This window comes from Nomascus leucogenys, chromosome 17 (assembly GCF_006542625.1).
Source record: "Nomascus leucogenys isolate Asia chromosome 17, Asia_NLE_v1, whole genome shotgun sequence".
Taxonomy (NCBI): Eukaryota; Metazoa; Chordata; class Mammalia; order Primates; family Hylobatidae; genus Nomascus; species Nomascus leucogenys.
In genome coordinates this window covers 92,307,526-92,333,185 of record NC_044397.1, presented here as the reverse complement: position 1 = coordinate 92,333,185, position 25,660 = coordinate 92,307,526, and the positions used below count along the sequence as shown (strand labels likewise).

The 25,660-nt window shown below is 58.3% G+C and overlaps 1 protein-coding gene and 1 pseudogene across 8 annotated transcripts in view; both read left to right on the top strand.

Annotated features, from left to right (window-relative positions):
• The window catches only part of NFIC (nuclear factor I C), a 108,603-nt gene extending 84,063 nt beyond the window's left edge, over nucleotides 1–24,540 (top strand). For 2 of the 7 annotated variants that reach the window (XM_030797455.1, XM_030797454.1), the window contains exons 7-11: nucleotides 5,672–5,797; nucleotides 9,284–9,468; nucleotides 10,565–10,718; nucleotides 13,194–13,279; nucleotides 18,119–24,540. In XM_030797455.1, coding sequence (XP_030653315.1) covers nucleotides 5,672–5,797; nucleotides 9,284–9,468; nucleotides 10,565–10,718; nucleotides 13,194–13,279; nucleotides 18,119–18,136 — 569 coding nt within the window. In that variant the 3' untranslated portion in view covers nucleotides 18,137–24,540. Of the gene's footprint in view, nucleotides 1–5,671; nucleotides 5,798–9,283; nucleotides 9,469–10,564; nucleotides 11,148–13,193; nucleotides 13,280–18,118 lie in introns of those variants that run through there. The other 5 variants (XM_030797457.1, XM_030797456.1, XM_030797453.1 and 2 more) reach the window with 3 other exon arrangements.
• On the top strand, nucleotides 19,255–24,540 carry LOC115830993 (annotated as a pseudogene). The gene has a single exon (XR_004026540.1). The product of XR_004026540.1 is annotated as a WAS/WASL-interacting protein family member 1-like (transcript).
• Nucleotides 24,541–25,660: the final 1,120 nt, after the last annotated feature.

The following is a 25,660-nucleotide window of genomic DNA, read 5'->3' as shown; positions in this document are numbered from 1 at the left end:
GGCTGAGGTTGGGGGGATCGCTTGAGCCCAGGAAGTCAAGGCTGCAGTAAGCTATGATTGCACCACTGCATTCCAGCCTGGGCAACAGAGTGAGACCCTATCTCAAAAAAGTAAAATAAAAATAAAAATAAAAAGTCTGCCCCCTGCTCATACCAGAATAAACTCCCAGTGTGGCAGACGGTGTAAACCAGGGGACCCCCAGCCCCTGGGACTCACCTCCTCTCTCCCACCCACTCAGGGTGTGGATTTCAATGTGTGCAGCCTCCTGGGGCCTCAGCAGGGCAGAGGATCATGGGACATGGAGTCTCTTGGGGGTCCGTGGAATCCTCTGAGCCAGGGGGTTTTACCTAGGGGTGATCCTGCCGCCAGAGGACACTGGGTGACATCTGGGGACATGTGTGGTTGTCACGACTGCAGGGTGGTCCTGGCATGGAGTGGGTCCAGGGACACCGCTCAGCACCCTGCAGTGCTCAGGATGGTCCTACCCTAGAGAATGATCCAGTCCCAAGTGTCCATAGGGCCCAGAGGAGACCTTGGTGCACTGTCAATGCCCAGTGGTCACTGCTGTCCTCAGCAGATTCATGCCCTGCATTGGTGCCTCTGTCTACTCCACTCACCCCGTGTAGGGCCCCCTCCTGACCCCGGACCCTAGAGACCCAGCAAGAGTGGGCCTTGGCCCCCTGGGGGAGCTGGCATTTCAGTGGGAGATGGGCTTGTTTGTTGAGCAAACAAATGGCTGCTCCGACTGGGTGATGAGGGCCTTTTGTCAACTACAGAGAGGAGGTCAGATGGGCATGTGTGACAAATGGCTGCCCCGAAGGGGTGATGAGGGCCTTTTGTCAAAAACAGAGAGGAGGTCAGATGGGCGTGTGTGTTAAACAGACAGGAAGAAGCTGTGACGGGGGAGCCCTCGGGCCTGCGTCCTCCTTACAGTCACTATTCTCAGACGGGGCATTGAGGATGCCGGGAGGGGCATATGGATGTGTTCCCTGAGAGGAAAGATGGCCTCTGAGATGGGCGGGGGACGCACATGCCCGCTGGCTGAACAGGGAGGTCCCACAGGGGTCCCAGGCATGCCTGCTGAACAGACCGAGGATGCTTTGAGGCGGGGTGCAGTCAGTGTCTGCAGAGCCTGCCGGGAGCATGCCGGCTTATTCTTTCTCGCAGTGCCTGGGCCGCGCTCCCCCCTCCTTCCTGCCCTGCCCTGGCTCCCGCCGGCCCCATCTCAGGAAGCTCTAGCGGTGTCTGCAGGGATGTGGCGGCCGGGGGTGGAGTCTGAGCCAGACTATTTCCATCCAGGACAAGCTGTTCTAGGAAATCGTCCTAAGTGAGCGTCTGACAACCCTAACCTCGTTCCCGCCGTGGCCCTGCACACAGTCACACACACACGCTTGCACACACGCATGCATGCTCATACATAGATGCACGCACATGTGCACAGGCATGCACAGGTATGCATGCATGCTTGCAGACGTGTACATGTGCGTGCACGCACACATGACATGAACATGCATGCGCGCGCGTACACATGCATGCATATATTCACGTGCACACGCGTGTGCGCATTCACACACATAGACACGTGCACAGGCATACACACATACACAGATATGAACGTGCATGTACAGGCATACATATGCAGGCGTGCACACGTGCTCATGCTCACATGCGTACACACACATGCACAGACATGCACACATGCATGCAGCTATGCACATGCGTACAGGCATACACATACATGCACGCACACACGTGCACAGGCATACACGTGCACACACATGTGCCGACAAGACCAGCCTGGCCTCCCCGGCTCCAGGCCACCCTCATTCCTGCCACATGCTCCTGCCCTGGAAAAGCCCGGGCCTGACTGCTGGGGCCCAGCTTGGTCACAGACTTCATGGCATCCCACTGGGCAGTGGGGCCTCTCTGGGTGGCTCAGCCTCGACGTCCAAGGCCTCAGGAGTGTTCCCCTGTGAGTGTTCACAGGCTGGGCATGAGTGGAGGTGTCATCCTTCCTGCCCCCCATGTGGGTGTCCTGGGTGCCAGCCTCCTCCAGAGCTGGGTGTTCCCGGATCCCCGAGAACTGCTGACCTGCTTCTGGGGTGTGTCCCGGTGACACCTTCACTCCTCACAGCATGGTGTGTGCAGGGCCATGGGGACAGCTGGTTCCATAACCACAAAAGCAGATGAAGAGCTGCACGTCCCCCCACAGCTGGGTCCTGGATCTGGGCTCCCCCGGGCTGCAGCCGTCAGAGAGGACGGAAGTTCCCTGAGTGGTAACCCTATTCGGGGAAGGATGCAGCGATGCTGGGAGGATGGAGGAGGTGGGGACAGGACTGGGGAGGGGCTGTGCCACACAAATGCCTGCAGGTGCCTATGGAACCATCAGCAGGAGACCCAAGACACGGTGACATCCTCACCGTTTCTCATCAGGGCATCACCCGGGGACACCAGGTCACATCTGGGGACATCTGTGGTTGTCCCCACTGAGGGGCGCTCCTGGCACCGAGTGGGTGGAGGCCAGGGATGCTGCTCAGCGCCCTCCAGTGCCCAGGACAGCTCCCTACACAGACCGATCTGGCCCCCACATCAGCAGTGCTGAGACTAAGAAATCCTGCGTGAATTATTTGGAAAATACTGAGTTACGTCGCTGCTCACAGCAGACACTAGAAGAAGCTCCTGACGGGGCAGACGGTAGAATTAACCAGGGGGACCCCGGCTCCTGGGACTCACGTCCTCTCTCCCTCCTCACTCCGTGTGGATTGCAGTGCGTGCAGCCTCCTAGGACCACAGCAGGGCAGAGGATCACGGGACATAGTCTCGTGGAGGGCCCATGAGGTCCCCTAACCCAGAGGGTCTCAACCACAGGTGATTCTTGCCCAGGGTACTTTTGGTGATGTCTGGGGACATCTGTGGTTGTTACAACTGGGGGGTGCTCCTGGCATGAAGTGGGTGGTGGCCAGGGACTCTGCTCAGCAGGGCCCCACCCCAGAGAACGATCCGGCCCCAGTGTCCACAGTGCCCATCTGAGAGACCCTGGAAGGAAGGAACTCCAAGGGCCAGGTCGAAGGGAAGCTAAACTCATCACCCTGTTTGGATGGTCTCAGCAGATATGTTCTACCTTAAAAGAAATGTAAAAATCCTTTCTAAAAATGTGGCTGTCCAGGGCATGCCTCCCTGAGATTCCATTTCCAGGGATAGGGTAGGGCCCAGGACACTGCATTTCTCAGGCAAGATGTGACCCTTATCCCTCACTTGACAAAGCTTCCCTGGGGCCAGGCACTGTGGCTCACGCCTGTAATCCCAGCACTTTGAGAGAACAAGGCAAGAGGATCCCTTGAGCCTAGGAGTTTGAGACCAGCCTGGGCAACATAGCAAGACCCCATCTCTAAAAAAAAAAAGTGTCTGGACATGATGGTGCATGCCTGTGGTCCCACCTACCTGGGAGGCCGAGGTGGGAGGATCACTTAAGCCCAGGAGGTTGAGGCTGCAGTGAGCCATGACCGTGCCTCTGCACTCTAGCCTGGGTGACAAATTGGCCAGGCACAGTGGCTCATGCCTATAATCCCAGCACTTTGGGAGGCCGAGGTAGGGGGATCACCTGAGGCCAGGAGTTTGAGACCAGCCTGACCAACATGGTGAAACACCGTCTCTACTAAAAATACAAAAATGACCCAGGCGTGGCAGTGGGAGCCTGTAATCCCAGCTACTCGGGAGGCTGAGGCAGGAGAATCGCTTGAACCTGGGAGGCGGAGGTTGCAGTGAGCCAAGATCGCACCACTGCACTCCAGCCAGGGCGACAGAGCGAGACTCCATCTCAAAGAAAAAAAGAGAGAGAGACACAGCCCCAGAAGACCAGGCATTTCGGCTCCAAAGCTGGGACTCCACCCCAGCCTCCTGGAAATACCCAAAATGGCCCTCTTTGGGGCTCTGTGTTCCCGCTTCATTTTGAAGACAGGGTGAAAGTGTCAAGGGGCATCCTGTCATCTCCCCACTCACCCCAAACAGCAGCAGCAGCAGCGGCTCCTGCAGTAACTAACATTCTTCAAGCTGGGTGGCTGACGTTCCCTCGGAAAGCAGGGCTGAAGGCATCCTCAGAGAATGCCCTGATGCCCAGGGATCTGGGACGGCCGTGGGCTTCACCTGCACAGGCACCCCTGGCCCAATCCTCACAGCCGCCACTCCCACACTGCTCCCGATGGAAATTCCAGAGCTTTACAGAATCCCCTGTTTTATGAAAAGGGGTGGATGTGGCAGCTCGCCCCAGGTCACACAGCCTCATGGCCAGCCGGGGTTTGAACCCTGGACCACCTGCTTTCCCCACACCCAGGGGCTTTCCAGGGGGGTGCCTGGAGGGGGAGGGAAGCCGATGTTTGGTGGGTGAGCCTCCCTGAGTCCATCCATCAGTTTTTTGTTGGTTTGTTTACTTGCTTGTTTGTTTTTGAGACAGAGTTTCACAGTTTCATTCTTGTCGCCTGGGCTGGAGTGCAATGGTGTGATCTCGGCCCACTGCAACCTCTGCCTCCTGGGTTCAAGCGATTCTCCTGCCTCAGCCTCCCAAGTAGCTGGGATTACAGACGCCCACCACCACACCCGGCTAATTTTTGTATTTTTAGCAGAGACGGGGTTTCACCATGTCGACCAGGCTGGTCTCAAACTCCTCACCTCAGGTGATACACTCGCCTCAGCCTCCCAAAGTGCTGGGATTACAGGCGTGAGCCCCTGCACCCAACTATCCATCTGTTTTTTGTGTTTGAGATGGAGTCTCACTCTGTAGCCCTGGCTGGAGTGTAGTGGCGTGAACTCGGCTCACTGCAACCTCCGCCTCCCGGATTCAAGCAATTCTCCTGCCTCAGCCTCCCAAGTAGCTGGGATTACAGGCACCCGCCACCACACCCACCTAATTTTTGTATTTTTAGTGCAGAGAGGGTTTCATCATGTTGGCCAGGCTGGTCTTGAACTCCTGGCCTCAAGTGGTCTGCCCACCTCAGCCTCCCAAAGCACTGGGATTACAGGCATGAGCCACCGTGCCCGGCCTCCGTCTGTTTCTTCATTCATTGATTCACTGAGGAAGGTGTGAGGGGCTGAGCTGCTGAGTTGGGGGCTGTTGGGGCTTTTGTCCCAGGCAGCCTGGGAGGTAGTGAGGCCCCTGTCTGCAGAGTGATGCCAGCAAGTCACTGCAGAGGGTGGATGCACCTCACTTCAGCCCCAGGGAGGCTCCGTTCCTTCCTCCCGCGTGGATGAGGGAAGGCAGAGCTGAGCTGGGGCTTGTCTGTGCGCCCTTAGCCAGTCAAGGTCTAACTGGGCTTCGGATCTGTCTCTGCCCTCCCTGCCGCCTTCTCTAGGGCTCGGGTGACTCCTAGGTGATGGGGCAGCCCTGAGCCTCCCCATTTCTCTGGAAGGAGAGTAGGCGAGGGCTGGGAGCGAGGCCCAGGGGCACGTGTTGATACCCAGCTCTCCATCCCCCGGCTGTGCCGCCCTGTCCAGCCCCTTCTCTGCTCTGAGCCTCCGTTGACTCCTCTGAGTGATGGGCTGTCTCCCGCTCAGGATTCTGGGGGAGGAGGAGGCGGGGTGAGGAGGCTCCTATCCCTGCGGAGTTTGGCTTCGGGGAAGGTCCAGGGCTCCCAGGGTGTGACCAGCCTGTGACTCTCTCGTCCCGTCCCCTCCACAGGCATTTCGTCCCCGGTGAAGAAGACAGAGATGGACAAGTCACCATTCAACAGCCCGTCCCCCCAGGACTCTCCCCGCCTCTCCAGCTTCACCCAGCACCACCGGCCTGTCATCGCCGTGCACAGCGGTAAGCGCCACGGGCCCCTGGCGGGGAGGGTCGGCGGGCCCTCCAATCAGGCCTCTCACAGCCAGGGAAGTCCCACTGGATGTCTGACCATGAGTCTTATTGCTGTAGTCTTCTAGGTGGGCAAAAACCCATAGAGGTGCCGTAGTGGAGAGTGCCCAGGGCCTTGTTCCAGCCCAGCTGAGAGATTGGACTCAGTCCCTTTGGGCCTCAGTTTCCCCGCGTATAAGAAGAGGCTGCAACCTAACTTCACCTCACTCCCCTCACCCACTGTCTCAATCTAATCCCCGCATTCCAACCCCAGACACTGATGGACAGGCAGGATCAGAAGCTGCCGATGAGGCCGGGCGCAGTGGCTCACGCCTGTAATCCCAGCACTTTGGGAGGCTGAGGTGGGTGGATCACCTGAGGTCAGGAGTTTGAGACCAGCCTGGCCAACATGGTGAAACCCCATCTCTACTAAAAATACAAAAACTAGCCAGGCGTGGTGGCACGCACCTGTGCCAGCTACTGGGGAGGCTGAGGCAGGAGAATTGCTTGAACCTGGGAGGCGGAGGTTGCAGTGAGCAGAGATCATACCACTGCACTCCAGCCTGGGCAACAGAGTAAGATTCCATCTCAAAATAAAAGGCTAGGCTCGGTGGCTCATGCCTGTAATTCCAGCACTTTGAGAGGCCGAGGCAGGCGGATCACAAGGTCAGGAGTTCAAGACCAGCCTGGCCAACATGGTGAAACCCCTTGTCTACTAAAAATACAAAAATTAGCCGAGTGTGGTGGCATGCACCTGTAGTCCCAGCTACTTGGGAGGCTGAGGCAGGAGAATCGCTTGAACCCGGGAGGCAGAGGTTGCAGTGAGCCGAGTTCACGCCATTGCACTCCAGCCTGGGCAACAGAGCAAGACCCTGTCTCAAAAAAAAAAAAAAAAAAAAAAGGCCAAGTGCAGTCGCTCACGCCCGCAATCCCAGCACTTCGGGAGTTCAAGGCGGGCGGATTATGAGGTCAGGAGATCCAGACCATCCTGGCTAACATGGTGAAACCCCGTCTCTACTAAAAATACAAAAAATTATCCGGGCATGGTGGCAGGCACCTGTAGTCCCAGCTACTTGGGAGGCTGAAGCAGGAGAATAGCGTGAACCCGGGAGGTGGAGCTTGCAATGAGCCAAGATCGTGCCACTGCACTCCAGCCTGGGCGACACAGCGAGACTCCATCTCAAAAAAAAAAAAAGAGAGAGACATCTCCACCTCGGCCAGGCACAGTGGTTCACACCTTAATCCCAGCACTTTGGGATGCCAAGGCAGGCGGATCACCTGAGGTCAGGAGTTCAAGACCAGCCTGGACAACATGGTGAAACCTCGTTTCTACTAAAATACAAAAATTAGCTCAGTGTGGTGATGCGTGCCTGTGATCCCAGCTACTCAGGAGGTTGAGGCACAAGAATTTCTTGAACCCGGGAGGCGGAGGCTGCAGTGAGCCGAGATTGCGCCTCTGCACTCCAGCCTGGGCAACAGAGCAAGACTCCATCTGAAAAAAACAAAACAAAAAAATCACCTCCCATGGTTGCCATTGGGATTAAGGGGGGTGAATTGTAGGAAGCCTCAAATATTGCTTACCACCTCATGTTCTAGTGATAAAATATTTAGTTCTTTACACAGAGAGGCAGACCCAAATCAAAGCAGTCATTTGGGCCAGGGGTCAGCAAACGCCGGCCCCCTGGTTGCCTGTTCTTACGAATAAAGTTTTATTGGCACAGAGCCACAACCACGTCTTTGTATATGTCCTGTGGCAGCTCCCACCCTGTCTTGGCAGAGCTGAGTAATTACAGCAGAGACCATGTGGCCAAAAGCCAAAAATATTTACTATCTGGCCAGAGGCTGGGGAGACGGGGGAGTGATTGCTATAAATAGTGAAAATACTAAAAATCACTGAACTGTATAGAAAGAGGAAAAGGCAGGCACCACAATAGAATATGACTCAGCCATGAAAAGGCACGAGGCTCTGACGCACGCCACCTTGAGGACGTCACGCTCAGTAAGAGAAGCCAGACAAAAAGGCCACACAGCATGTGATCTCATTTCTATGAAATGTCCAGGACAGGCCCAGCCACAGAGGCAGGAAGGGGATGTATGGGTGCTGGGGCTCGGGGAGGAGGTGAGGAGTGATGGCTGATGGAGACGGGATTTCTTTATGTGCTGGAATTAGGCCGGGCACAGTGGCTCATGCCTGTAATCCCAGCACTTTGGGAGGCTGAGGCGGGTGGATTGCTTGAGTCCAGGAGTTTGAGACCAGCTTGGGCAACATGATGAAACCTCATCTCTACTAAAAATACAAAAAATTAGCCAGGCGTGGTGGGACACGCTGGCAGTCCCTGCTACTCAGGGGGCCGAGGCAGGAGGATCACCTGAGGTCAGGAGGCTGAGGCAGGAGGATCACCTGAGGTCAGGAGGCCGAGGCAGGAGGATCACCTGAGGTCAGGAGGCCGAGGCAGGAGGATCACCTGAGGTCAGGAGGCCGAGGCAGGAGGATCACCTGAGGTCAGGAGGCCGAGGCAGGAGGATCACCTGAGGTCAGGAGGTCGAGGCTGCAGGGAGCCATGAGCATGCCCCTGCACTCCAGCCTGGGTGACAAAGTGAGATTCTATCTCTTAAAAAAAAAAAAAAAGATCACTATTCAGCCATTTGTAGAAAGAGCTTGCCAACCCTAGGTTTATAGTGTAGACTGTGGGGCCAGATGGGCTGGGTTCAAATTCCGGGTCTGCCACCTGATGCCGTATGGCCCCAGGCAGGTGACACATCCCCTGAAGGCCACCCTGTCATCCTCTGTTAAAACAAAAAAAAAAGACGGGGCCAGGTGCAGTGGCTCACGCCTGTAATCCCAGCACTTTGGGAGGCCAAAGTGGGCGGATCACCTGAGGTCAGGAGTTCGAGACCAGCCTGGCCAACATGGTGAAACCCCATCTCTACTAAAAATACAAAAGTTAGCCGGGCATGGTGGTGTGCACTTGTAATCCCAGCTACTTGGGAGGCTGGGGCAGAATTGCTTGAACCCAGGAGGTGGAGGTTGCAGTGAGCTGAGGTCATACCACTGCACTCTGGCCTGGGTGACAGAGGGAGACTGTCTCAAAAAAAAAAAACGCCAGGCTCAGTCGGTTACACCTGTAATCCCCGCACTTTGGGAGGCCGAGGAGGGAGGATCACTTGAGCCCAGGAGTTCGAGACCTGCCTGGGCTACATAGCAAGACCCCCACCTCTACAAAACTAAAAAATTAAATTAAAACACAAGGATAATATCACAGCCCCAGTGGGGTTGCCGTGGGAGTCGGGGAATTTAGGCGTAAATGTGGTCAGTGCTGCTGGGTTTTTTTGGTGGTTATTATTACTAAATGCACTGAGATGCAGGCAGGAATCACACCCACAGACACATAGTCACACGGTCACAGGGCAGACCGGCTGGAGCCCCCAAGTAACCCCCGCTTCCCACTGTCTCCGCAGGGATCGCCCGGAGCCCACACCCGTCCTCCGCTCTGCATTTCCCTACGACGTCCATCCTACCCCAGACGGCCTCCACCTACTTCCCCCACACGGCCATCCGCTACCCACCTCATCTCAACCCCCAGGACCCGCTCAAAGATCTTGTCTCGCTGGCCTGCGACCCAGCCAGCCAGCAACCTGGACCGGTGAGTCGGGCGGGGCGCGTTCAGGCCTCTCTTGGCGGCTCCAGGTGACCTCCCGGGGGCCACGTGCTCACACGAAGGCATAACCTCTGCTTAAAAGGGTCTTGAGGACTCGGTTCTGAAGTCCCCTCCTCTGTCGTGCTGGGAGGCAGCTGGATTGGGTCAGAATTGAGATGCTTTCGAATGTCAGGGTTTCAGACGCGTCACGTCGCAGCCTGTGGGGTCTGGGTGGCACCCGTAGGTCCTAGAAACTGCATGAGTCGTAGTCATGTTAACACAAGGCAGGGAAGGACTGGGCATAGCGGCTCACGCCTGTGATCCCAGCGCTTTAGGAGGCCAAGGCGGGAGGATCGCATAAGCCCAGAGTTCAAGACCAACCTGGGCAGCATAGCGTGACCCAGTTTCTACAAAAAAAAACCTTCAAAATGAGCCAGGCATGGTGGCGGGCGCCTGTAGTCCCAGCTACTCAGGAGGCTGAGGTGGGAGGATCGCTTGAACCTGGGAGGTCGAGGTTGCTGTGAGCTGTGATTGTGCCACTGCACCCCAGCCTGGGTGACAGAGCGAGAGCCTGTCTCAAAAAGAAAAAAAGACTGGGGGGCAGGGGGGCAGAAAGAAATTGATTACAAAAAAACCACCAAACTCAGTTCCATTAAGACAGCGTTTGCCAGACTCCACAGGAAGCTTTGGATGTTCAGAGCTTTTCGGACTTTGGAATCACGGGCCAGGCCGTGGATGATGGTGGATGATGGCGTGCTCGCAGTGAATTAGGAAAAACGCAGAGAACCTGCTGTTAGGAGGCGGTGGCACTGTTCGGAAGGAACTCAGTTGAGTTGGCGTGCAGGGGGTTTACGGAGGAGATACAGTGAGCATGGCCCCAGTAGTGCCGGGCTTTGAGTGACACCAGCAAGCGGGCATCCCCAGGCCCCTCCACCTCCGGCCATCCTCAGACCCACCAAACCCGCCATGGTCACACCCGCGCCCTGGCCCCCCAGCCTGCCACCCCGCCCGGGCCGTGCACAGAGCCGGGGGCGGCCGGCGCCAGCAGCCCGAGGTAGAGGGGGAGCCCACCCCTTAACCACGTGTCTCTCTGTTCCCCCAGTTAAATGGAAGTGGTCAGCTCAAAATGCCCAGCCACTGCCTTTCTGCTCAGATGCTGGCACCTCCGCCCCCGGGGCTGCCACGGCTGGCGCTCCCCCCTGCCACCAAACCCGCCACCACCTCCGAGGGAGGAGCCACGTCGCCGACCTCGCCTTGTAAGCACGCGGGAAGCGGTGCCCTGGTGGGGCGGATGTCCGCAGGGGGGCCTGTCCCCTCCCCAGCCCCACTGCCAGGTCAGAGGTCAGATCCGACCCTGCGGGGCCTGGCGAGTTTGGTGGGTCTCCAGAAAACAGCCCAGGGGCCACGTGGTTGGGCCCATGTAGGGCTGAGGCAGCCTTAGGGGCTGGCCGGACCAAGCCACAGGCCAGGGTGAGAGTCCAGGGTCTGTCCCCTTCGCCGAATCGCCTGGGGGACCCCGGTGCCTGCCGTGGGCCGTCAGAAACCCTCCCTGGTGTGTCAGGCAGCTGACAGTGGACACCGATCTCACAGGGGCGGCCCAAGGGCCAGACTCGACCCCCAGACTGGTCTTTTGTTTGTGGCAAAGGAGAATCAGTTGTGATCATTTTAAAATCAGGACGTTTTACGTAAACATTTCCAGGGTTCTGGCTTCTTGGGGAGAAAGGAGCTACACCAGGCCCAGTTCCTTTGGGTGGCCTGGGCTGGACCACACCTTTAGATGGGACCCTCTTCGCCTGTCCACCTGACCCGGAAGCCCCTGGGTTGGCGGACGCTGCACCTTCTGGACTTTTCCACTCTCTGGATGTGGTTCTGGGTGGCCGCTGGACGGCCCCTCGGTCCTGGCATCCTTGTGCTGAGGTCCACCCCGTTATTCCGCAGTGGCTCTACCCCCGGACTCTCCCCGCGACCCCCATGCAGGCTTGGGTGGGTCACCCACCCTCACAGGGCGCCAGACATCTCTGAACCCAGAGAGCTCTCCCCATGGACTCCATCTGCCCCTCACCCCCATTTTTGAGCATCTCTGTCCCTCACTCTCCAAATGAGACCCCCACCCCACCCAAGCAGTTGGTGGCTGCGGTTCCTTCTAGGTGCCCTCAGCTCCTCTTCTCCCTGCCCCGGCGTTCCTCCCCCCGTCCCCACTGCGTGCCAGAACCCGGGCTGCCTGCCCATAAAAACCGGCTTCTTCTGATCACTGGCTGGAGGAGATCAGCCCCAAATCCACCCTGGGCTGGAATCCCACCTCTGCAGCTCTCTTGCTGTGTGACCTCAGGCAGGTGTCTTCCCCTCTCTGAGCCTCAGTTTTCTCAGCTGCAAAATGGGTTCACCTTGGTGCCCAATTCACAGGGCAGTGGGGAACAAGCCGGTGATGTGGGTCAGGGAGGCAGAGAGGACATTCCGCATGGCACCTGATGCTGCGTGGTGTCAGGCAGCTGTGGTCATTCTTGCCAGCTGTCCCTGCCTGCTCATCTGTGAAATGGGAGTGTTGGCTGCATAGGATCCAGTCAGGGCTCAGTGGGATCATGCCCAGAGCCTGGTATACAGTAGACACTTAATAGATGCAGGATACTGCGTAGGATCCGCTCAGGGCTCGATGGGATCACGCCCAGAGCCTGGCATACAGTAGACACTTAATAGATGCAGGATACTGCGTAGGATCTGCTTAGGGCTCGGTGGGATCATGCCCAGAGCCTGGCATACAGTAGACACTTAATAGATGCAGGATACTGCATAGGATCTGCTCAGGGCTCGATGGGATCACGCCCAGAGCCTGGCATACAGTAGACACTTAATAAATGCAGGATACTGCGTAGGATCTGCTCAGGGCTCGATGGGATCACGCCCAGAGCCTGGCATACAGTAGACACTTAATAAATGCAGGATACTGCGTAGGATCTGCTCAGGGCTCGGTGAGATCATGCCCAGAGCCTGGCATACAGTAGACACTTAATAAATGCAGGATAGGCATGGATTCCACCCCCTTTTCCCTGCACCGGGGCTCTTAACTGCAAATCTACCCCTACTTCTCCCCATAAGCCTCGCTGCCTCCAGCTCCCCCCAATCCCAGCCAGGACAACTTGGGGACCCCGCCTGTTGCAGCTTCTTCTCCCCCTACCTGGGTCCCAGCCTGTCTGAAGCCCCCATCCCCACTGTAGCACCAGGCTGTGAGTTACTCACACGCTGACAAAATATAATCGCTGAGACTGAAATATAAATACGCACATCTGTATGTGTGCACACACCCAGCCCTCCCTCTGCCCTCTCGGGAGGAAGATTAATAAATAAAACGCCCTCAATAATTCATGCACCCCGTGCAGAGGCAGCCCTCAGTGGCAGGACCGGGCGGGCACTGCACACCCTGAATAATTCACGGGCAGTTTTGTGAATTACGGAGCCATCCTGCCTTCCCTCTCAGCAGACACCCCGCCCACCTGGGCGATCTCAGCTGTGACCCCCAGGCCCCTCGAGTCAGGATCCCCGCCTCCCAAGGACCTCGGGCCTTTCAAGGGGGCCCGGTTCAACCGGGGGAGGGCGGCAGGCTCGGAGGCCCCAGGCACTGGGTGCAGAGGCCCAGCTGTGTGACGCCTGGCGGTGGCCACCCTCTCTGGGGCCAGGGTCGCCCCAGCTCCCGCAACCCCTCGCTAACGGGCTCTCGGTCTCTCTCCTCCCTGCAGCCTACTCTCCGCCCGACACGTCCCCTGCAAACCGTTCCTTTGTGGGATTAGGACCAAGGGATCCTGCGGGCATTTATCAGGCACAGGTAGGGGCCGAGAGGCCAGCTGGGGGGCCGGGAGGGGCAGGGCAGAGGGGCCGGCCCGGGGGGCTCAGGGCGAAGAGGGCCTGCTGGGTCCCACGCCACACCCCCGGCACAGGGGCGCCAACCTCCCACACCCCACCTGGGCCTTGAGCCCCCACCTGGCCTCTCCCTGAGGCCAAATTTCCCTCCGCCTTGGTCCTGAGGGGATGGGGTGTGGCCCCAGACTCAGCCTGTGGGGTCCCCAGGGGCGTCTCCTGGAGACCATCGTGGTAGAGCTATGGGACCAGTGTCATTACCACCTGCTTCCCATGGTATAGATGGGAAAACTGAGGCCCAGAGAGACAAGGGGATCTTCCCAGGGTCACACAGCGCATCACTCTCCCCCCCATCCACGCCAAGGCCTAGAGGGACCACGGGGTGGCCGGGGGAAACTGAGGCAGCCCATGGCGGGGCGTGGGGACTCCCAGGACAGCATCCAAGCCCCCATCCCAGGCTTCAGCCCACATCAAAGCCAGTGTGCTGGGTCGGGGCAGAGAGGCTTCGTCAGTGGGACAGACAGGATGGGGCAGGGGCCAGTGTTCATGCTCACATTCATGTTCAGACGGCTGCAGCTGAGTGAGCATGGCCGGGGTCCCCCCACCCCTAGAAGGCAGGCAGGCAGGCGGTTGACAGAGGAGGCTCAGGGTGGGGAAGTGAATTGCCTGAGGCTGCACAGTAGTCTAGGGAGTGGGGGCATGGGAGGGCAGCCTTAGCCCCAGGCCCAGGTGTCCCTCACCCCCCACCCCCATAAGGGGCTCTGTGTAGGCCAGGAGCGTGTGAGCGCGTCTGCGGGTTCTGGGTAAGCGGCTGGACCTTTGAGCCTCTGCTCTCTCCCCGGTTTGTGTTGGGGACAGGGTTGGAGGATGTAGGAGCAGCTGCTGCAGGCGCGGCCCAGGAGGTCCAGACGCAGAGAGAAACGAGCTCTGGGCTACCCGGCGGCCACAGAACTGCAGAGCGTGGAGATGTGTGGGGTCCCCAGGGGCTGTGTTCAAATCTTCCGGCCACTGAGGGAGGTTTCCTGCTGCAGAGCCCACGGGCAAGGGCCTCCCCAGGACCCTGTGGGGCTGTCCTGGCTGAGCAGACGGGGGGGTGGGGGAGGGGACATGGCATTCCGCCTCCCTCCCTGTGCTGGGTGCCCAGGACGCCTGTAGGCAGCCCCTCCCTCTCCTCCCAGGCTCCACAAAACCAGCCGGAGGAGGAAGCAGGGATTGAGGCTGCTTCTCCTGAGTTCAGAGGAGACCCATGTGCTATGGGTGGAGGGAATCCTGGATCAGGAGCCAGGGCTTCAGCCCAGCGCTGGCTCACCCACTCTGAACCTCTGTCTCTTCCTCTGGCCTTGGGCACCCGCACCAAGAGCCTTTGAAGGGCACTGGGGGACAGAAAGGGCACCGAAAGGTTCAGACTTCCCCACACCCCCTAAATATTAAGCACCCTGCCTTGCACCCACAGAGCCCCGGAGAGGGGAGTGACTTGGTCACGGTCCCCCAGCGAGCAGATGTCCACGACTCCTCGCTTTGGGATTTGGGCCCCCTGTGGCCAACCTCTCCCCTGCCTGGTGCTGATGGAGCCCAGCATTACCTCTGCCACCCCCACCCCACATCTCTCCCTGCCCCTGCGGGAGGCTGGGAATGTCTTAAGTGGTTCAGAAACCAAAGCTAATAAAAGCTGCGGTGGGAGGAGGCCCAGCCCGCTCGCTTAACCCTTCCCCAGCTTCTGCCTTGGACCAAACCCTCTGACCAGGCCCTCCCGCCAGGGCCCAGGACCCTTCTCTCAGACTGCGCTGGCTCCAGCTCCACCCCACCCGAGCCTGGGAGGGAAGGGAAACTGAGGCAGGCAAGGGCGGCACCTTTCTCAGCATCCCTCTCTTGACTGGCTGGACCCCTCTGGGGACCCAGAAAGGGTGAGACCAGGGCTGGCAGAATGGGGGGTGGGGCGGCACTGGCAGGGGGCTCAGCATAGGCAATGGTGTGTGGGGGGTTGGGAACTGGCTGGAATGTGAGAGACCTCCGGTGGCAGGGGCCAGACAGATGATGTGGGCTTTGCTCTGGGGTAGTGGGGAGCCCTAGAAGGGTTTAGAGGGAGGGAGTGGCCACCCGCCAGGCCTGGGAGTCAGAACTTTCTGGGGCACAGAAGGGAGGTGACACATTGTCAAGAGGCTCTCAGGGGGTCATGGGTTGGGGGGAAGGTGAGGTCCCCAAACTGGGTGTCCGGGGAGCACAGTTCTGGGGAGGACCACATTGCTGCTGCCCTGACTGGACTAAGAGCACCTGGGGTGAGGCTGGGCACCGCTGCCTCCCTGCAGACCCTGGAGAGAGGGAGGGAAGAAGCAGTGAGATCCCGCTCTCCCCTCTCCCCACTCCCGCTCAAAGGGCCCTGAGCTCGGAGGCCTCTCATTTCCGATTCTGGCCAGTCAGCACTTCTGCCTCCGCCTCCTCTATTCCTGGTGGATTCGCTTCCCTCTGCCCCCTCCTCCCTCAAAGCCTGGGTGGGCGCGCCTTTCCCTCTGCCTTTCCAGCTCCCGACACCCCCCAGTCCATGGACTTTCCCCCCATCAATATCCGTCCCCAAGATCTATGCTAATTGATCTCGCCCTGGTCAGTTACCCACCCATCCCCCCGTGTCCTTCCCTATCAATCCCCCCACTGTGAGGCTGGGTGGCTCTGAGGCCCCGGCCCCTCCCGTCTGTGATGTCCTCCACGCCCCCACATTTCTCCTGCACGGGAGCCCACGTAAGCAGGTGGGTAAACCGAGGGTGGGGGGCAAGGCAGGCGTTGAGCCACATTCCCGGAGCCACACAGGCGGCTGCAGCCAGGCCAGCAGGATACCAGAGCCCAAACCTCACCCTTCACACCCACTGCCTCAGTCTCCCCTCAGCTGAGTGGGAGGATGTGGAGTTGAGGGCACCCCCACCCCACCCCTGCCCCATTGCTGGGGCCACAGCCAGGCAGGAAGGGGAGGGGAGGGGAGGGAGGAGGGAGGAAGGGCTGAGGGGAGGCTGGTCCACCACGGGGAGGGTCACGCCCAGAGTCTGTCGGTTGCCAACAGAAACCAGACATGAGGTAATGGCCAAGATGAACTTGAACTTGGCTGGAGGTGGGGCGCTGGGAACCACTGTGGTGCCAGTTAGATGGGCTGGCCCAGTGGCCGCCTGGTTGGAGGGGCTCTGTTGAATGATTTGCTGCAGGGGTGGGGGGAGGCCCCACCTCTAACCTCAGTGGGGGAGCGGAGGGGTCTCCCCAGGTCCAGAGGCACAGCCCTCCCCTCACAGTCCACCCTGGATTCTCCATCTGGGGTTGGAGTTTGCGTTTCCAGGGCAGGGGTCTGGACAGCGGCTTCTGTGCAGAGACTGAGGCTGGAGCTGTCCCCAAATGACGTGACCTTGGGTACAGCCCCATGCAGACCTCCCCTCCCTTAGCCTCGGTCTCCCGCCTCTGGGAGGTTGAGAGTCATCCTCAGCCCCCCTGTGCTTAGTGAGCTTCTGTGGGGCGAGGGGGAGCCATCCGGGGGACCTGTGACAGGATGGGCCCCGGACACCCAGGACAGTGCTCAGAAGATGCCAAGGGAGTCCTGAGAGGCAGGCGAGGGGGGTGGCCCTGGGCAGGAGCAGAAATGAGAGCCAGAGCCAGACAGGCCTGAGTTCAAGCTCCCACCCTGCCACTTCCATGCTGGTGACCTCGGGCAAGTTCCTTGACTTCTCTGGGCCTCACTTTCTTCACACAAAACAGAGCAGTGGAGGGAGACCTACTCCCTCCTTCATGGGGGTACTGGGGGCATCATTAAAGAGGAGAATTTTTTTTGGTTTTTTTGGTTTTTTGTTTTTTCGAGACAGAGTCTTATGTTGCCCAGGCTGGAGTGCAATGACACGATCTTGGCTGACTGCAACCTCCGCCCCCTGGATTCAGACGATTCTCCTGCCTCAGCCTCCTGAGTAGCTGGGATTACAGGCACGTGCCACCACGCCTGGCTAATTTTTGTGTTTTTTAGTAGAGACAGGGTTTCACCATGTTGGCCAGGCTGGTCTCGAACCCCTGACCCCAGGTGATCCACCCACCTTGGCCTCCCAAAGTGCTGGGATTACAGGCATGAGCCACCGCGCCCAGCCTCTTGTTTACTTTTTAAAAACATTCTCAAGGCCGTGTGCGGTGGCTCATGCCTGTAATCCCAGCACTTTGGGAGGCCAAGGCAAACGAATAAGCTGAGGTCAGGAGTTTGAGACCAGCCTGGCCAACATGGAGAAACCCCATTTCTACCAAAAATACAAAAATTAGCTGGGTGGGATGGCGCATGCCTGTAATCCCAGCTACTCGGGAGGCTGAGGCAGAGAATTGCTTGAACCCAGGAGGCAGAAGTTGTAGTAAGCCAATATCATGCCATTGCACTCCAGCCTGGGCAACAAGAGCGAAACTCCATCTCAAAAAATAAAATAAAATAATAAATAAAATATAAAATACAGTTCCAGATAAATGGATCATTTTTTTAATAAGTATATCCCCAATGTTGCATGGGCTAGACTTACACTAAAAGAATTCTGTGTTAACCAGAACTGCAGTTTCACTGGGCATCCTGTACTGTGTCTGGCAGCCTTCCTCAGAGACAGAGTCACTTGCCATGGGTCACCCAGCAGGTTGTTAGAGCCTGGGATGGGGAAACTGAGGTCACAGGGTTGCAGGAGGTGGGGGGTGAATGTGGGAAGAGGTAAACCATGTCTGCAGCAGAGTCTGACCCCTCGACTTCTCTCCCTTTCTCTCTCTCTCTCTCTCTCTCTCTCTCCCTCCCTCTCTCTGTCGCCACTGGGCCACTCAGTCCTGGTATCTGGGATAGCAAAGGTCTTCTTCCCTCGCCCCTTCTCCATCGTCCCAGGAATCCCAGGGGGCAGCACAGCCGGCCCCCGGCCCATGTTTTCGGTGGAAAATTAGAGTGAACAAGAACACCCCTGCCGACTCCCAGCCCGGCCGAAAAGACAAAACACATAGACGCACACACGCAGGAGGAAAAGAAAAAACAAAGGAAAAAGAAGAAGAAGAAAAAATAAAAACCCACCCAAGCAAGAAGACACAAGGTAAAGACGCAATGTTTCCAACTCTCGGGACGCCAAGGCCGCAGGACTGGAGGGCCAGGCCCCGCCACCCCCACGGGAGACCCGGGACAGGGCGTCTTCCTAAATTATTCATCTCCTCTCCGCCTGCTGCTCGGGAAGGACAGACGCCGGCCGCCCGCCGGCGCCCCGGAGGCCCTGGCTCTGTCCGGACACCAGGTGAGCACAGCCTGGAGCCTGTGCCCAGGGCCGACAGGCGCGACACCCAGCAAGGGCACCTCTCCCCGGGCCCCTGCGCCTCTGCCGGACACGGACCGGCCCCTCACTCCCCACCGAGGACGCAGCCATTGGGGGGAAAGGGAGACACAGCGGACCCCGGCCGGGCAGCGGAGACCGCAGAGGCGGGCAGGGTGGGGCAGGCGAGTGGTGTTGTCACGGGGGTGCGTGGCGCTTGCTAGCCCTGGCCAGGGGAGGAAGCGAGGCCCAGGCACCTGCTGCCCCTCGAGGGGGCCCTGCCTGCCGTGGGGCCTCCCCACAAGCCCCTCCCAAAGCGCCGGCCGACTCGCTGTCTCGCTGGGGACTCTTTCAGCCCTCGCGCCCGCCCGTTTGGGAGGAGAAGTCTATGCAATTGGCCCCGGCCCCCCCACCCCCCACCCCCGGCATAGGAGGCCCCCCCACCTCGCCTGGCTCACACCCCCAAAGGGAGGGACCCACATTGCACACACTGTAAGAAATGCACTTTCCGAGGAAGGGGATGGGGGAGCCGGGACACCCAGAGCTCCCCGAGTTGGGGGTGCCCATCTGGAGCGCCCCCATCAGCCCCTGGCGGTGGGAGGTGAGAGCGAGTGGTTTAAGTGCCTGATTCCCACCACCCGCCCCCCCCTTTGTCCAGCTGGGACACGGAATGGCCACGGGCCTCCTCCCCCTCCCCTCCAGCTCCTCCACCAGCCCCTCCAGTCAACCCTCATCGCCGTGCCCCCCCCCCCAGAGCTAGAGAGACGGGGCCCCTGCGTGGCCCGAGGGGCACAGCTGGGCGTCACCTCCCAAGCGTCCTGCCCTGCCGGGGCGCGGGGGTGGGCTCTGGGGAAGCCGGTGCGCCCCCCACGCCTCCGCTGCCAGTGCCTTACATTCTGGAGCGTCCCCCCTCCCTGGTGCCTCCCAGCGAAGGGGGACCGCCGTTTGCACTTTCATCACCTCCCCCCGACGCGGGGCCCAGCCGGGGGACGTGCGTCACGGCTGGGCCCCCAGAGGAGAGAGGAGGCCGACGCCAGCGGTCCCCGCTCGGAACGGGAGGGTTTTCGGGGGGTTCGGCGTCGCACCTCGGGGCCCCCTGCGGCCGTGTAGGGGGCCTCCCATCTGCTAAGCGTTTTTCCGTTGAGCCGCTCCAAAAACACTAAGCTGGGGACGCCAGGTGCCCCCCCCACCCCGGCTCCCTGGCCCCATCCACACCTCCACCCCCACCCCAGGATCGCCATCTTTAGGGGAGGCCTGGGAGGGGTGTTAGGTGTTTTTAGGGCCACCGAGTTCAAACACAAGGACCCCTCCCCGGCCCACCCAGCCCAGCCCCAACTGACCTCCATGCCTAGGGAAAAACTCCCCCCACCACGGCCCCCTCCCCCGACCCAGGCCAAAAAGCCAGGGCAGGTCTCCGGGTCTCACCTGCCCCTAGCCCCACCCCCCTGCCCCCGAAAACCAGACTCTCCTCCCAAACGAGCCTCAGGAGCTTGGCGAACCCGCTCGCTCCTAAAGAGAAAGACCCAGGACCCTTCCCCATCACGCCCAAGAGAGGTTCGCCATCCTCTGGCCTCGAGCCTTTGGTCCGTCCGTCCGTCTGTCCTCGGGGCCCCGCTCCCCCGGTGGCCCTTGGGGATCAAAGCGTGGGCCGCTCTCCAGGAGGGCGGGCGGGGGAGGGGGTGGTCGGGTTGTGCCATTGGGGTGTCCGGAAGCTTCTCAGCCAGGGTGTGGGGGTCGTGGAGTGGGGGAGGGAGGCCAGCCGGGCTCCCGAGGGGTCAGGGCGCGACGAGAACCAACTCTTTACCTAACTTTGCATGGTGCTTAGTCAAGGACTCCTGCGACCTGGTTCCCGAGGTCAGCTGGCGGCGCTGACACACATGCATGGCAGATTATCCCTGGCTCTATCTCCCTGTCCCTCGCCCCCTCTACCCCCCACTTCCTCTTTAAAAAAAAAAAAAAAAAAAAGATACAAAAAAAACCTTTAAAAAAATTCCATGTTTCCTAATTTGCACGAAATTTTCTACCACAAGATGTGCCTTGCCTTCCGAGAATAAGTATTACCTTTAAACAATATCAGCGCACACACATAGCTGCATGTTCTGCTCGTGTAGTTAAAAAAAAAAAGACAAAACAGTGACATGAAATAAAAAATAAAAATTGAAAAGGGATGTATTTCTATTTGTAAAAAATAAAAAGAAAGTGAGAATCTAAAAAAAAAAAAAAAAAAAAAGGAAGAAAAACCACGCTAAAAATCTAAAAATCAAGCCACTGAAAACAATTGCCCCCAAGTCTACCCAGCCCCTGGCTGTCCTTGGTCCTGTCTCCCCTCCTGCTGTATTCAGGGGTGCCCCCTGGTGCTCAGCCTCTACCACCCCCAACCCTGCTCTCGGGTACCCAGAGGGGTCATTTCTGAATCCCCTGCCCAGAGGACAGACCTCCGGGGCCCATCTTGGCCCCGGAAAAGGGCTCTCCTCTCTGATTGGTCCCTAGGCCATGGGCCGGCCCCTAGACACCATTCACCGACCCACTGCAAGCTGTCCCTTCAACCATGGGGTGGCCACCCCGCCCGCAGCCAGACTCCCCGCTCCCCACTTTTCATGCAGGCTGGCGTACCCCTGGCTCAGGGTCAAATGCTGTTCCACACCCACCTCAGAGGCACCCCTCTCCCCTGCCCCGTGCACCCCACCCTTCTTGCCAAAGCACCTCTTTTCCCCTATCCGGAGACCACCCCAGGTGGCATTCTCTCCCACCCTCTCCTTTGTCCCCCATCCCCTGTCTCTGTCTTCCAGCTGTGAATATGAAGGGTATCCGGTATGAAACAAAAACAAAACCTGATATATGCAATATCTGTCGTCTGTCTGTACCCACGGGCCTGGCTCAGCCATTGGAGGCCCAGCCGAGGGTCCGGCAGGGCGCAGGGACAGCCAGGCGGCACCGAGTCACAGGCCGTGGTCCGGTGGCCGACCATGCTGTTGTCTTGTCCTTGATTTTATTTTCTCGTTCTTTTTCTTTTCTTTTCTTTTCTTTTTGTTTTTAACTCCAGCTTCCTTTGCTTTTTACTCGACCAAAGCTAAGACAATAGCCAGATGGTTAGTGGGGCAGCCAGGCAGGGAGGACCCAGGGCTGGGATTCTCCAACCTGCAGCCCTCACCACCTCCAGCCCCTCCAAGCATCTCGTGTAGGGACCCACTCAGATGGTCCCATTCATTCACCATTGCCCCCAACCCCGGGATTTTGGGTGGTCTCCACAGCCACCATCATACACTCATCTCGTGTTTTCTTCCAAAAAGTCACCTCAGCAGTCTCCCCAGGCGACACAGAGGGAGAGTCCAGACCACCACAGCTGGCCACGACACTGTCCTTAAGTAATATCCACTGGCCAGAGAGCCCGGGCTGGCTGTGCACAGCATCCATGTAGCTGATTTCTAGCTTTTTTTTTTTCTGCCCCCCTCTGGGCAAATCTGTCTTGCCAGGGAACTGGGAGCAACTGGTGGCAAAGGGAGTGGGTGGCGCCATCACTATCGGGACCATCACGTCCCTGCGCAGCCCACACCCGGGGGCCCAGAGTCCTGGGCTGGGCGCCACCCTTCTCACCCCGAGCTTGCCTCCTGGGCTCACTTGGCACCTTGGCTGAGTACAGCAGGCAAAAGCCCATGCCGGGCAGCGTGTTGTGGATGATTTAGTTCTCCCCGCCTCCCTGTTTCTTGGAAAAGCTGCAGGGTCCCTGTAGGGCAAAATTCCCAGGCACCTTGCTGCAGACAGAGTAAGACAAAAACACCAGGAAGCAGGATTCCATGCCCACCTCTGCAGTTTGGGTTCACAAAAGGGGGTGCCGTCATCCCTGGGTGGAGGAGGGAGTGTTGGTTTTGGGTTGGTTTTTTTTTTTTTTTTTTTTTTACATGTATGAAACTGACATCTTCTCAAATCTTGTCCCACCCCCCTCTTGAAGCCCCCAACACCCACCCCTGCTATGGACACCACACCTATGCCAGGCCCCCCCAACCCCAGTCTCACTCTGGGGTCTGCCCATGCTGTGGGAAAGAATAGGGAGGCCTCCCAAATATATGCAAATTATCCCCCTTCCGCCGGGGCACCTGACAATGACCCGGGTGGAGATGGGGCATGGAGGAGTAGGAAGACCCAGCCCTATTTGCCTGGGGAGAGGAGGATCTGGAGTCCTTCATGCCCAGGTTCTGACCCCAGGGCCCCACCCTGGGCTAGACAATCAGATCCCAAAGGAATGCCAAAGGAGACTCAGTTGGGAGAGCCACTTAGGGGCCAGACCTGGGTCCCCCTGCAGGTCCCCAGGCAGCAGACAATTCCACCTTCCCTGCCCCAGGACCTTGAGACACAGCAGCATCCCAGGCACAGACAGACTTGGCTGCACCCGACTGTCCCTTGCCAGACAGGTCCTGGAGGCAGGAGCAACTGTCCAGCCCTCCAGAAGAGACAGCAAGCAGGCCCCCTCCCCACCCTGGCCTCCCCAATGGTACTTTGACCTCCAGTGTAGGGCTATACTATACATATATGTAATTTTGGAATTTGTTTCTCATAATACAGAATATACAGTGGCTACCTTTTATCTTGGTCTGGATTCTCTCTCTGAGACCCCAGATTTTACTTTCTCTTTGGAGGGCGCTGGGACATACATCTCTCAATCCAGCTTCCTCCGCATCCTCCCGTCTTTCCCCATTTCTGCCACGTCAAACACTTCCTGAGAGTCTCACCTCCAAACTGACACCACTGCCCATCCATTGCTCAGTGGTACAGAGTGCGGGGTCATCCACCACCCTTGACCTCCCCCCAGGGAGAGGTGAGGAGGCGGACCCAAAGCAGTACCAGCAGGACTTGTTGCCAGTGATACCAAAACAGACTTTTCCCAAGCAGTGCCTCACATGTCTGCTGGTGTGGCTTTGGGATTCTCCTGCCCCACCCCCCGTCCCTGGCAGCCCTCTCCCCAAGGCTTTGCTCACACCTGAGACAGGAAGGAGGAAGGGGATCCAACAGGAATAAGGGCCCCCGGAGAGGAAGGAAGTCATGCACCCCCAAGCCACCGCCCCCCCAGCCTTCCATGCACATCTCCTGGCTGGAAGAGAGCCCTCCAAAAAGGGGACATGGGCTGCCCCAGCCCCTCAACTGCATCCACACCCCATCCTCTCATCTTGGGTCCCAGCCAGGCCCCCCTAAAACCAAAGCCCCTTCAAGTCCAGGGGTCCCAGCCTGTGCCCCCAGCTTCCTGCCCACCCAGCCGCAAGCATTCTCACACAGAGAAAGAACAAGCAAAGGCTCCGGGGGACAAGATGGGGCAGGGCATACAGTGGGGGGTCGGGGGGCAGCTGGGAGGAGGGAGGGACAAAACATTTTCCTTTGGGTTTGTTTTCTTTCTTTTTTCCCCTCCCTTACTCTTTGGGTGGTGTTGCTTTTCCTTTCCTTTTCCCTTTGAGATTTTTTTGTTGTTGTTTCCATTTTGTATTTTACTGATATCACCAGGATAGTTTACTCCTTCTAGCTTTCTGCTTACCGCACACCGGATAACACATACATACACACCCACAAAAATGCTCATGAACCCAATCCGGAGAAGGTTCCAGCGGGTCCCCCGCCCTCCCCTCCTCCTCCTACTTCTCCTCTCGATGGTGAGGACAGGAGGGGGACAAGGGGACACCTGGGCAGACCCGCCGGCTCTCCCCCCCACCCCGCCCCACCCCTCACATCATACTCCAATCATAACCTTGTATATTATGCAGTCATTTTGGTTTTCGCGGACGCGCCTACCTAAGTACCATTTACAGAAAGTGACTCTGGCTGTCATTATTTTGTTTATTTGTTCCCTATGCAAAAAAAAAAAAGAAAAAAAAAAGAAAAAAGGGGGATTCCATAAAAGATTCAATAAAAGACAAAAAAAAAGAAAAAAGAAAAAATGTATAAAAATTAAACAAGCTATGCTTCGACTCTTTCTGGCTGTCCTGGGTCCTCTTTTCCGTGTCCCGTGTGGGTTGCTCTGTGTCCTTTGGAAAAGTGAGGGGCAGAGGCTGCAGGGAGCTGGGGGGGAACCCCCAAACCCTGTGAATGGGCAGGCTGGGATTCTGAAAGCTTCAGATCAAGTGTCCCCTGGGGGCATTAGACAATATCTGGGGACATTTGTGGTTGCCACGACTGGGGGATGCTCCTGGTGTGGAGTGGGTGGAGGTCAGGGACACTGCTCAGCATTCTGCAGTGCCCGGGACCAAGGTTCATCCACACAAGACGTCCACAGTGCCTGGCGTGGAGAGACCTGCTTTGATTGTTTGGAGGGAAAAAAAAAATCAGATTTGCTCCCTGCTCACAGTAGACACCAGGGTAAGCTCCCAATGGGGTGAATGACAGAAACCAGGGAGACCTGTAGCTCCTAGGATTCTCCTCCTCGCTCCCTCCCCACTCAGGGTGTGGATTCCAGTGTGTGCAGCCTCCTAGGACCTCAGCAGGGTGGAGGATCATGGGATGCAGTCTACTGGGGGGTCCATGAAATCCTGTAACCCAGGGAGTCTCACCCAAGGGCGATCCTGCCCCCCAGAGGACACTGGGTGATGTCTGAGACATCCGTGGTTGTCACGACTGGGGCGTGCTCCTGGCATGGAGTGGGTAGAGGCCGGGGACGCCGCTCAGCACCCTGCAGTGCCCAGGATGGCCCCACCCCAGAGACTGATCCAGCACCCATGTCCACAGTGCCCAGGGGTGGGGGAGACCCACTTTAGATGGTGGCTTTGAATGAGCTTCCGAGGCCAGACCTGTCCCAGCAACGCCCCTGGTGGCTGTAACCTCTTCCCGTTTGTAGGATGGTCCATTTCACACCCCTGGGCCTTTGCTCATTCCTGCCGCCCCATCTGTGCAGACCTTTCACACTGGTGTCCTCTTCTGCCAGGAAGCCTTCCCACCTTTCTCCAGCCTGGTTCCCTCCCCCAGCAGTCTCAGAGCTATCGGTGAATTCCATGAGGCATCTACGGAGCACCCACTCCATGCCAGGCACAGGGGATTCCGCCACCTCCCTTGCTCCTTGGAGTAATCCAAGCCTGGCACACAGTTGGTGCTCAATAAAC